The following is a 12,600-nucleotide window of genomic DNA, read 5'->3' as shown; positions in this document are numbered from 1 at the left end:
CAATGCAGTGATCATGACAGTGCCGCACATGCAACAAATTTTTGCTAATTTAACATTGCAGCCTGTTCATTATCAAAATAAAATACAGTTAAAGAAACATAAAAAGTTACATTGCTCAATTTAAATAGTCTGTAGCAGGGCCTACAGTCTGCTCCGTTCAGTGCGACCAGCGCCTCACTGCTGATATAGCCTATATGTGAAGGATGATGTTGTACGTCAATAATGCGAGTGAAGAACAAAGTCTATAGTTTACATAATAAATAATAGATTAGCATCCAGATAATTTGCGAAAATGGAAACATTTGGATTTTTGTAGATTGAGAAAGGTTGGCTTCAGTTTCGTTTTTAAATTAATTTAAATTAACTTATACAGTATTTAGCCTAAATACAACTTTAGAGGATTTGTTGTGGAGAGAAGGGAACTAAAATAGCCTAATTGTGTTTATAATTTGGATTTTATTTACCATTATTTTAGCCTACATTATTTACTTACATTATGCCTACTAATTTTAGTTTTTTTTTTTTCCTCTCAAAATTAACGGTTAGTAGGAGTAGCGTTTTTTTATTCATGCTGAAACATTTTTAAACATCTTGGATTTTTTTTTAATGTTTTTATTTTGTTGACAGTTTTTTCTTTTGTTTAATACATTTGGTCTTTGGTAAATCTAGAAAAGATGATGTTGTATTGTCTAAGAGAGATAATTTAAGACTCTCCATGATTTTTATTCTTTTTGAGTAAATTAAATGCTATAGTTTATTATTATTATTATTATTATTATTATTATTATTGGCAAATAATTAGTTTATTATTATTATTATTTTATTGGCAAATAAAAGTTTTTTTTTTAAGCCCTGCTTTATGCAAAAATGGTATGTTATTAAATCGGTATCCGGTATGTTTTTTCTACTCAAACCAGTTTCACAGAGGAACGCAGGAACAGAAACTTTCAAATGAGGATTGTGGTAGGGGTGAATTTATTTTTATTTTAGGATTCTTTTTTTTTTTAAGCCCTGATTTTTTATTTTATTTTTTTTTTTTTGGTACAGGGATGGGAGAAGGTAAAGCTACGTTTTCTAGGAGCACAAGTATAGTTCAAATATATTTAGACTTTTTGTAAGTCAAGTATATTTAAATGTCATTTTAAGTATATTTCTGAGAAGTACATAAAGCCCATTTCTGAGAAGTACATAAAAAGTAAACTAAAAGCATTATTTCCTATTTTTAGTTTAAAATAAGTATACTAATAGCACACTTGAATAAACTTTTTCGTAAGGGGACTCAGGGTGGGGGTACCATCTCTAGCATATGTTTAGGACAGACAATTAAACCCCCCGATACAACCTAAAAGAAAGAGAATGTGGGATAAGGTTGGCTGAATGGATGAGAAAGGGAGGGAAGGGGGGGTTTGAGAGAAAGAAACAAACAGTATGGTATGAGGTGGCCCGATATATGGAGGTTTTGGGAAGTCAGGTGATTGTTTGGGGCGTGGTTCTGCTCCTGAACATCTGTTAACCAATTAAATCCATATTTAATGGTGACCCGGTGACCCGGCCGCTTGGGGGATGTATACCAGGATGAGCCGAGCCGGTGAGCCAGTGACCTGCATCATTTGGGGAACGAGGGTTACCATACGTATCCAAGACGTTCCCTTTCAGTCAGTCACTCTCAACGTGATGTCGATGACTGATGAATTGGGATGCGACATGAATGCTGCCCCTTCCAGTGCCCTGTGCATGCCACCTGCACCCCTTTTTGGTGTAGGCCGGGACACGCAACAAGAAGTTCCACTCACCAAAGCACTATCCACACAGGAATCAAGGATTGAGCAAGTGAAGGCCTGGTCCCGGACGTTCCGCCACACCTGGCTGCCGAGGGGACGGAGGAGCTTGACAGGGTCTACGATATGGACTCTCTGGAGAGGTTTTAGCAAGCCGACGCTAACCCGGGCCTCTTAGTGCCACTACCCGTTTGAGGTGAGAACACAGGAGGATACCGTCTCTAAACGAAGGCTATAGAATCTAGCAAACGTGTTGGGGGTCGCCTAGCCCGCAGCTCTACAAATATCTGTCAGTGAGGCACCATGGGCCAGCAACCAGGAGGAAGCAACACTTTTAGTTGACTGAGCTCAGAACCTGAACGGGCAGGGCCCACCCTGTGCCTGATAAGTCAGGGTGATGGCGTCCACTATCCAGTGGGCCATCCTCTGCTTAGAGACGGAATTCCCCTTCTGCCAGCCTCCATAACAGACAAAGAGCTGGTCTGAGGTCCTAAAGATTTGTGTCCGGTCTACATAGAATCTGAGGGCTCGGAAAGGATAAAGCAAGGCTAGGGCTGGGTCTGCGTCCTCCGGGGGCAGCGCTTGCAGGTTCACCACCTGATCCCTGAAGGGAGTAGTGGGAACCTTGGGCACATAGCCGGCCCGGGTACTCAGGATTACCTGGGAGTCAGCCAGCCCAAACTCTAGGCATGAATCGTTGAACGAAAATGCGTGCAGGTCCCCTACCCTCTTGATGGAAGCCAGTGCAAGCAGGAGCAAATTCTTTAATGAAAGAAACTTTAGCTCAACTGAATGCAAAGGCTTGAATAGGCCCTGCTGTAGTGATTTTAACACTAGAGACAGGTCCCAAGAGGGTATAGAGGGGGGGCTGGGAAGGATTTAACCTCCTGGCCATTCTAAGGAACCTGATGACCAGGTCATGCTTACCCACTGACTTCCCTTCTACGGGGTCATGGTACGCAGCAATCGCAGCAACCTGGACTTTGAGGGTAGAGGGAGACAGCCTTCGCCCCAGCCCTTGCTGCAAAAAGGAAAGCACGACCCTGATCGGGCATCTCCTACACTCAACGAACAAGTTCCACTTCATTGTGTAAGCGTGTCTCGTAGATAGTGCTCTCGCCGAAGTGATGGTGTCCACTACTTCTTGGGGTAGGTCACCTAGAACCTCCGTGTCCCTTCCAGGGACCAGACATGATGTTTCCAGAGGTCTGGACGTGGGTGCCATAGGGTCCCCCGTCTCTGAGTGAGTAGATCCTTCCTCAGAGGAATCCGCCAGGGAGGGGCTGTCGTGAGGAGTACTAGTTCAGGAAACCAGGTCCAAGTGGGCCAATACAGTGCCACAAACAAGTGTTAATAGCTGCCAAAGCATAGCTGCCATCTCTGGATCCGATTCAGGCATTGCCACCATCCTGGAGGGTGGCAGCACAGCTGAAACTTCCTCAGACAGCTCTCCCTCTGATGCAGTGATTGACATCCGGTCATCGGGAGAGGGCCCTGCTTGATACCACTGGTACGCTCTTTGAAGAGGGCCCAGTGCATTCCACAGGCTGCCCAACTGGATCGAAGTGCTGGAGGAATGGTGGGCCCCCTTGACTCTAACGGCCAAGGCTTACACAGCTGTAGGACAGGTTGCCTCCACCCTGCACGCCATCGCCCTCCTGCAAGTCTACCATGCCAAGGCGTTGAAGCAGCTGCACGAGGGCAGTTCTGACCCAGGGCGGTCCCTCAGTCAGACAATGTCCACTCTGGTGGTCCAGGAACACCACATTTGACTGAACCTGGCAGAAATGAGTGAAGCCAACAAGCACCATTTTCTCGACTCCACGATCTCCCAGGCTGGCCTCTTTGGCGACGTGGTGGAAAGCTTTGCCCAGCAGTTTTTTTTATTTGCCGCACAGAAGCAGATGGAGGCGATCAGACACATCCTGCCCCAGCAGCCCGCTGCTGTCGTTACCCCGCCGCTGGCTGCAGTCCCACCACCCGCTCGTCGCCGAGGGCACCCTCCTGCTGTCTCCATCTCTGCCCCTGCCCCTGCCCCTCTCGCTGGCTCACGAGAATCATCAGACTCGGCTATGTGATTCAGTTCGGCCGGCACCCTCAGTGAACCCTGTTGAAGTTCATCCCGCACCCTCGGTGGCCAGGCGCGGCGGAGCACAAGATGCCAGGTCCAGCACTCGTGCTGGGCTAACTGCCGTGTGTAGTGATTCCCCCTTTGGGTGATCCCACATGTGTATTCTTTCACGGTACAGCTTCCCTCATGGTAAGCCCGTGTCTTTCCCTGGCAGAGATTCTCTGCTGTCTCTGCTGCTTAGTGATCTCACCCCAGGCGGGCTGAGTCTACCGCAGGGACATCTATATGTAGCATGGCCCTATGGCCAGTCCATATGTGTAACTTCCACATGATACCTCCTTATGTAGGATGTGGCTTCCGTAGCATACTTGGGCACACTTTCCCAGTGTTGTCCAATATCCCACTTTACGGAACAGTAGTGGCGGGCTCCTCTGCCTAAGCCCTGTCCTATTTTCTACGGGACTTGCCGGCTTTTGCTGGGCACTAGAGGGGGTCAGCAATAGTGGGGTTTTCCATACGGATCCCAATTCGCCAGTCACTGATGTAACGTCGAACGTGACTGACCGAGGGTTACATATGTAACCGAGACGTTCCACCACATCCCAAATCTGTTCTATTGGATTGAGATCTGGTGACTGTGGAGGCCATTTGAGTAAAGTGAACTCATTGTCATGTTCAAGAAACCAGTCTGAGAAGATTTGAGCTTTGTGACATGGTGCATTATCCTGCTGGAAGTAGCCATCAGAAGATGGGTACACTGTAGTCATAAAGGGATGGACATGGTCAGCAATAATACTCAGGTAGGCTGTGGCATTTAAACGATGCTCACTTGGTACTAAGGGGCCCAAAGTGTGCCAAGAAAATATCCCCCACACCATTACACCACCACCACCACAACCCTGAACCGTTGAGACAAGGCAGGATGGATCCATGCTTTCGTGTTCTTTACGCCAAATTCTGACCCTACCATCTGAATGTCGCAGCAGAAATCGAGATTCTTCAGACCAGGAAACATTTTCCAATCTTCTATTGTCCAATTTTGGTGAGCCTGTGCAAATTGTAGCCTCCTTTTCCTATTCTTAGCTGACAGGAGCGGCACCCGGTGTGGTCTTCTGCTGCTGTAGCCCATCTGCTTCAGGGTTCGACGTGTTGTGCGTTCAGAGATGGTATTCTGCATAACGTGGTAGTAACAAGTGGTTATTTGAGTTACTGTTGCCTTTCTATCATCTCTAACCAGTCTGCCCATTCTCCTTTGACCTCTGACATCAACAAGGCATTTTCGTCCACACAACTGCCACTCACTGGATATTTTCTCCTTTTCGGACCATTCTCTGTAAACCTTAGAGATGGTTGTGTGTGAAAATCCCAGTAGATCAGCAGTTTTTGAAATACTCAGACCAGCCTGTCTGGCACCAACAACCATTCCACGTTCAAAGACACTTAAATCCCCTTTCTTCCCCATTCTGATGCTCAGTTTGAACTTCAGAAAGTCGTCTTCACCACATCTAGATGCCTAAATGCATTGAGTTGCTACCATGTGTTTGGCTGATTAGCAATTTGCATTACCAAGCAATTGAAAAGGTGTACCTAATAAAGTGGCCGGTGAGTGTATGTAATATATATATATATATATATATATATATATATATATATATATATATATATATATATATATATATAAAATTTATTTTTTAAATGTATCTTAAAAAATCAGTATCGGTATTGTTAAAATTGTATGAAAAATTATCGGTATGGTATAGAATTTAAAAAGTTTAGTATCATCTATCCCTAATGCAGAGTTTAGTTTCACAATAATACAAAAAAAAAAAAAAAAAAAAAAACATTCAATACTATTATATACTTTAATTCATTTATTCAGTATTTACCCATGACTGACTACATTATTCACTGAGGCATTTTTAAAAGCACGACATTTGTCAACACTGCTTTGGCACATCCTGTTAATTCCACTTAGACAAGAAAATTGGCCATCAGTTGATTTAGCTGTTTTGCCAAGTCAGGGGCCATTTTTCAAAACACCAATTATGAGGCCTCGACTCATCGATCAAAGGTCCCTTTTTATACTGAGTGACACAAATTAATTCCAGAGCAGACTCTGCCACATAATGAGAAGTGCAACTTCTTGTCATTTTTGTTGGGCCTCTTACTGTCCCAATAAAGATAGGTCATGTTTTAAACACTATGGATATTTATTGGCATATTGTCTCCCACGGTTGTTATTGCATAAAGGACTCTGGGTTTTCATTTTAAAATCATATTTATACTTCATCACATATACTTGAGGTGGATCCCTAGAGGTTACACAGCACAACTGTTTTATTGCAGTGTTGGCAATACAAGATCTCTATTGCTGGTGTGGGATCAATAGTGCTACCAAATAGTTTCACTGCAGCAAATGAACATATTTCTGGCACTTACAGCATGATTATACACCCTGTAAACATTGTTAATTCTTAATAGGCTACGAATAAAAGTTCAAAATATATTTATAGCTGACATTTTGTGATTCTGTGATGAAAATTACAGTTGAAGGTGCAACAGATTTACTGACCTGTTAATGACATCTAATAACTGATTACAAAAATAGGTTTCATCTCATTTAAAATAAAAGAGATTAAAGTATATATAGTGATATTATGTACTATATGTTCATATTATATTTATATTTATCCACTGAGTCCAGATTGTAGGATAATTTTGTATGCACACTACTGTGTTTGTTACTGTGTTGAAAAATTATAATTTGACAGTGAAGGTCTATACTCACCAAATCTAGATTGCTAAATGTGGACACAACTGCACAATTACCTTTTATATTATATTTAATTATAACTATGTGGCACCGACTTTGTGCATAAACATTCATATAGGCGGTTAATGTGTTTGATCAAGTGCCGCCACTCTCGCTGTGAATCATTTTTGACACCCAGACTTTCATTTGCATAATTAAATGCAAATGGATTGAGGTTGCATAATTAAAAATCTGACATGGATCAGTGTTGTGAAATAGCGTGGATCAGTGTGGTGGAGAATAACAGACATAGTTCATCAGTGACAGGCCTTAGAAAACACAGCCTGTGTAATTGGCTTCACTCTGTTAGGTGAATAGCGCTGAATGCTGTCTATCTCACACTCCTGATTGTGGTGCTTTGTGGCTGACATAAAAGCATACAGTATGTTTTTGTGGAGTAAGCCTTATTATACTGGTGCTAAGATGATCTTTGCTTTCAACACAGGTTTTCCGGAACACTGTAACACTATTTCCAGAATAACTTGGTTTTACTTGCACACGCGATGAGGCCATGAGACAATTATATAGCAACCCAGGCTCATTGGAAATATGTGGTCATGGTGACGTATTGCAGCTGTTCAGAATTCAAATACCCAGGGAGTGACGCTAAAAGGTTAATGATCTGTTGTGTTGGAAAATAACAACCCCCTACACCAAACCCAACCCTAAACCTACCCTATAGTGTTAACGAATGCAAAAGTGATATAAAAAAGCCTTTGTTGATGCAACTGTGCTATTTGAAATTTCTTATACACGGGTTTGAGCTGTTTTGTGGAACTGTAGTTTCACAGGATTTGTACCGGAGCGGTCAGTTCACAAGTACAGCACTGTATTGCGTGAGCTACCGAACAAACCAATTGTTAGATAACCCATTCATATGAAGCTGCATATGTGACGCTAACATTCAAAAGTATCAGTTTTCAAATCTTGCTGCATGTTAAGATTGTTTTGAATTCACAACATAATATTCTGCAAGTAACTGTGCAAAAATTAGGCTTTATTCATCTAAACTCTGGCTCTGTAAATCATACTCTGTGTGAAAGGGATTAAAAGTTGTTCAAGCAACCCTAGCTCTGCCCACCATTGTTTTTGCATTTATTTTAAGTAAAAATAAATGAAATGTTCAAAAAGTGGAAATAAATATGGTAGCGGGTATTTAATAGGCCTACAAGACCACTTTACACTGCATGTCTTGATGAGAGGTCTTTCACCTCCATTTTGACATTTACTAATGTCGCTTTTTTAAAGGTGTACTACTCGCTTTGACAGGAATATCCAGTCTGTCCGCTTACATGGCAGATTCAAATACACTCATTTTCAGATTTATTTCCACATATGAATGAGGCATGAAACCAAACCGAGAATAATGGAGTCCATGTGCTTTTTTTCCTGTTTCCACGTTTGTGTGATCCGATCTGTGCCAAATAGGAGGAAATATATTGGAATTGGGTCACTTGAACCATGTAATATAAATGTGGCCTAATTGAAAGGGATGCTTTGTTCTCATACATGCAGCCCATCTTGTTACCACGTTCAAAACTATTGTTCTCTTCCTGGACTTTTATTAATTAACAGGTTCCATATGGTTAGGGATAGAAGCAGGGTTGGGCTCTAGGTATAGAGAGAAGTAAGTTCTCAATAGCCACTTTTCCACTGTCGGCGGGCCAAAAAACCCTTGCCATTGATCCTGAGGAGGCCAGATCAAGCCCCAGAAGTGACAGTGGAAACACGACTGGCCTTGGCGAGCACTAGAACTTGGCCAAACAGTGGAAATGTGGCTAATAAAGCAGCATCCATTTGTATATTTATTAAATAAAATCATATACACTGAAACATCTGTTGGACAGAACGCTACTGTGTGTTATACATGGCATATTATACAGTAAACAGTATACTAGTATTCCATACACATAGTCCATGTCACCCTTCAGGCATTGAGTGAACTTTTCTCTTCTCTTTTCCAGGTGGCCCATCTCGCTGGTCATCTCCACCTTGCGACTGCTGCTGCAAGGGTCACAAAGGTGAAGGTGAAGGTGAGAGTGGAACCTCCTTTAACGAGCTCTCCACCTCCAGTTCAGAGAGCCATTCTGAGGCCAGCTCTCCACAAGGTACCGTCATCCGTGGCCCGGTCAGCCGACAGACGCACGTGCAAACGTTGGACAGGCCTCCCAAGAAAGGCCCCGTTCAGCATCTCCTGCAGCAACAGCAGTCTGAGCAGCGTCGCAAGAGTGACCTTCTCCGGACGCTCACCGCAAGTTCCCGGGACACCAGCACCTGCAAGAAGCGGCCAGCGAAAGAAAAGTTGACTGTGGAAGAGGAGCTGGAGAAGTGCATCCAGGACTTCCGCAAGATCAAGATTCCTGAGCGCTTTCCTGAGCGCAAGTACATGTGGCAAGCCGACCTCCTGCGCAAATACCGTCTTTGAGGGATGGCGGTAACCTAAAAGCGCAAGCTATAATAGCGTACGTGTTCACTACTAATACTACAACTACAATTTCTAGTACATACCACACTACTACTGCCTCTGACTTGTTGTCAATATCACTCGATAACCCGAGCGACCACTGCATCCGCTCGAACGCTAATTGTTTACTTGTAAACACCTACATTTTTGTAGAGTTCCAGAGAGATGCAAGTGTTTTCGAAAGACGCACAACTACTAGTCTCTTTGGTTTCGGTCTCCCTTGCTGTGTTACACTTTGTGTGTAATTGTGTTTGTTACAACTGAATTTTTGACTTCTGTATGTTAGTGCCACAGCTATTGAGTTGAGGTGGCCCAGAGGTTGAAAGATGAATGTGTATCCACCTCATAAATAATGCATGTGGTCCCAACTGTGCCCTTTCTAAGAATAGCCACTGCCTTGGCGGATGTGAGAGTGGGTTTCCATTTGAACACCCTGAGAAGCACAGAAGACCATGGAGCCAACCGTATTTTCCCTTTTTCGGATTCTCCACATTCCATTTTCATACCTCAGCCAAGCTGCAATCAAAGACCCCTCCACATATAGTCATGGCATAAAAGGGTTGTTGGTGGAAACCCAATAACATCACATAAAGGCTTTAAAACTGCTGCCTGAAACATATTGATTTAAAGATGATATTCCAAACAGGAGTGGATGATGACTTACTCCTGAGGTCAAAGGTTATATATGGAAAGTTCAGAAAATCATGACAATAACAGGAAAGGGTTAGGGTTATGTCCTGGAAAGAAATCACATATTGATCAACATGAACATAGTTTAGGGTTGTGCAATCGTTTTGCTGAACACAGCTTTTACTGTACATTCCATCACTAATAATAGTGAGCGAATATGAGAAATGGAAGTCTTCTGGTTGTATGTTCTGTAAGGACCATTACATTTAATGAGACCTATGCATAACTGATGATAATTCAGTGGAAACATATTGGTGTAAGTAATGATTAATAATGAACATCATCCTTAATAAACACACCAATAAAGCTTAGATATATTTTGTTTAATTTAACTTTTAACATTTTGCAATGATTTGCAAGGATTTTCGAAACCAATATAAGCACTATAAGTTGCTGCTACTGAATTTATGAAATCTGAAAACTATTCTAGACAGACCTCAGTATAAGGAGAATGGATTAATAATTACAATATTTAAATAAAAACTAAAATAATAATATCAATGCCACATATTTATTTTCAAACTGTTAAATTACAATAGACAACTATGGAAGTGAAAAATGTTCCTCTTCCTCATTCAGTATCACCTATTTCCCTTTTCACTAATTTTCTATATTTTATACCTTAACTAAGTATGATGAACAGCCTTAAACTGAGTTTACCTTAATGTTACACAACTGATTACAAAAATGTGACTAGATGTTCAAAGAGAGGCACACGTTTATTCAGTACATCACATCTTCACAGATTTTATGTATAATATGTGGACCTTTTGATTTGTATTTGCATTCTGTGTACTGAGGCATCTACTGTAAAAAAAAAAAAAAAAAAAATTATATATATATATTTATATATATATATATATATATATATATATATATATATATATATATATAACACACACATATAATTAAAAACAATTAAAACATTACAATTATTTTCAGGTTTCTGATAATAACCCATTTGGGTAATATTAATAATTACCATACATAAAAGATGTCTTTAATTTCACTACACTATGTGAGGTGTGAAAGACTCCAGATGCACGCTTATGATGAATTCGATTCAGAACGGTTTGAGGGGTAAATGACAGACATGGTCCTGCAAACTGTCTTTTCTCAAAGTAGCCCTTTGAATTGGAATATAAATTAAAATTTATTGAGTGCTAATCAAAATGTAGCCTCCAGCCTCTCATTCCCCTATCATGAATCCTACTTACCACAGATATAAAACTGAAAGGGCAGAGAGAATATCATCTATAATAGAATAGATTATTTACTATCTGTGTGCATAAAAGGATGCAGTAAAGTCATTATTTTATTCACAGGTTTCCTACTCACCCCCCCAAAAAAACCTTCCATATTGTAAAATAATAACATTGCAAATCACTTGTAAATAACATTAAAATGTTTTTTATATAAATTGCACTTGTAATCTGTAAGAGATTACTCTTATATCGCTCACGACAGCTAAATCATAATAAAAGTGTTTGGAATCCATATGAATTATATATATGAATTATATAATAACGTACCAGCTGAAGCTACAGTAACTGAATGGGAAAAGACCCAACTGTGGAATTAAAGTTGAGCTGTTGTATGTTACACATGAGCACAACTCACCTAAAGTACAAACTCACCACTGCTTTATACCAGGAAGTACCTGGAGATTCAGGTGGCATTCAAGCTGTGCTGTGCAGGCACCACACATCGACACTCTAGCTTCTATTGGCCATTTAATCTTTATTTTATATAGGCCTACATCTATACGTACACTATTTTGGAGATATATAGCAAGGGCTTTGGTGGTAAAAGCCACTTTTATAGTAGCCAGAAAGAGAGATCAATACATTATCATTTGATTAGATAAAAAAGTCAGCGATGGAATTAATGGCAATTAGGATTATAACTCAGTTATTCAGTAAAATTCCAACTAACTTCCATCTAAAGACACATTCACAATGGCAGTGGTTTATGTTTATGGGGTCATATGATGCGACTTCAAATTTTCCTTTCTCTTTGGAGTGTTACAAGCTCTTGGTGAATAAAGAATTTCTGTGAAGTTGCAAAGACTAAAGTCTCAAATCCAAAGAGATATTCTTTATAAAAGTTGAGACTCGTCCAGGCCCCCCTGAAACAGCTCGTTCTAACACGCCCAAACATCTCTACGTCAGCATGTGGGAAGATTTGCATAACGCTGCCCAGATGTTGACGCAAAGGAAGAAGGCGTACCTTTTATTCTTGTTGTAGTATTGTTGTTGCCGCCGCCGCCATGTCGTATAGAGGCTGTGTGTTTCACTGTGAAAGCGAAACTACTTTGTTTGGCCTTCGAAAAGAGGACGATATCTGCTTCTTCATGCCTGGAGCTGATCCGTGCTGGTCGCTGAGGAAATACATCAACTTTGCACTGTGGATTGCCGAATTGGCTTTCACCGTGGACGAAGTGGAGTCCAGCCCGGGGTCGTCACATGTGGGTGCTGCAAGACCAAGGTACGCTCCTTCATAGAATCCGCCCCAAGCCGCCCGCCTCTGCTCACTCAAGCTGGCCGCGGCTCACTCAAGGCCGCGGTTTGTGACGCTGTTTCGTTGAGAAAGCGAAACTACTTTGTTTTTGCCTTCCAAAAGAACACACGACTAGAAATCATGTTTATATCACGTTTATAATGTTTTTTTTTTTGTTTATATCTCGTTGCTCCGGCCGGACAAGGCATCACAATATGTTAAGATGCGTAACATTTCTGTCACACACTTGAGGCATTCAGCCAATCACAGCGCTCTGGATAGCTGG

General features: G+C 41.5%; 1 protein-coding gene across 1 annotated transcript in view; it reads left to right on the top strand.

Moving 5' to 3' along the window:
* kctd16b (potassium channel tetramerization domain containing 16b) overlaps window positions 1-10,638 on the top strand; it is a 106,546-nt gene extending 95,908 nt beyond the window's left edge. Inside the window, exon 3 of the mRNA XM_042747527.1 lies at window positions 8,626-10,638. Coding sequence (XP_042603461.1) covers window positions 8,626-9,086 — 461 coding nt within the window. The 3' untranslated portion in view covers window positions 9,087-10,638. The remainder of the gene's footprint in view (window positions 1-8,625) is intronic.
* The last annotated feature ends 1,962 nt before the right edge of the window (window positions 10,639-12,600 follow it).

The sequence above is a fragment of the Cyprinus carpio genome, chromosome B21 (genome assembly GCF_018340385.1).
Source record: "Cyprinus carpio isolate SPL01 chromosome B21, ASM1834038v1, whole genome shotgun sequence".
NCBI lineage: Eukaryota > Metazoa > Chordata > Actinopteri > Cypriniformes > Cyprinidae > Cyprinus > Cyprinus carpio.
The sequence above is the reverse complement of the archived record's forward strand: the minus strand, read 5'-3'. Positions and strand labels throughout refer to the sequence as shown.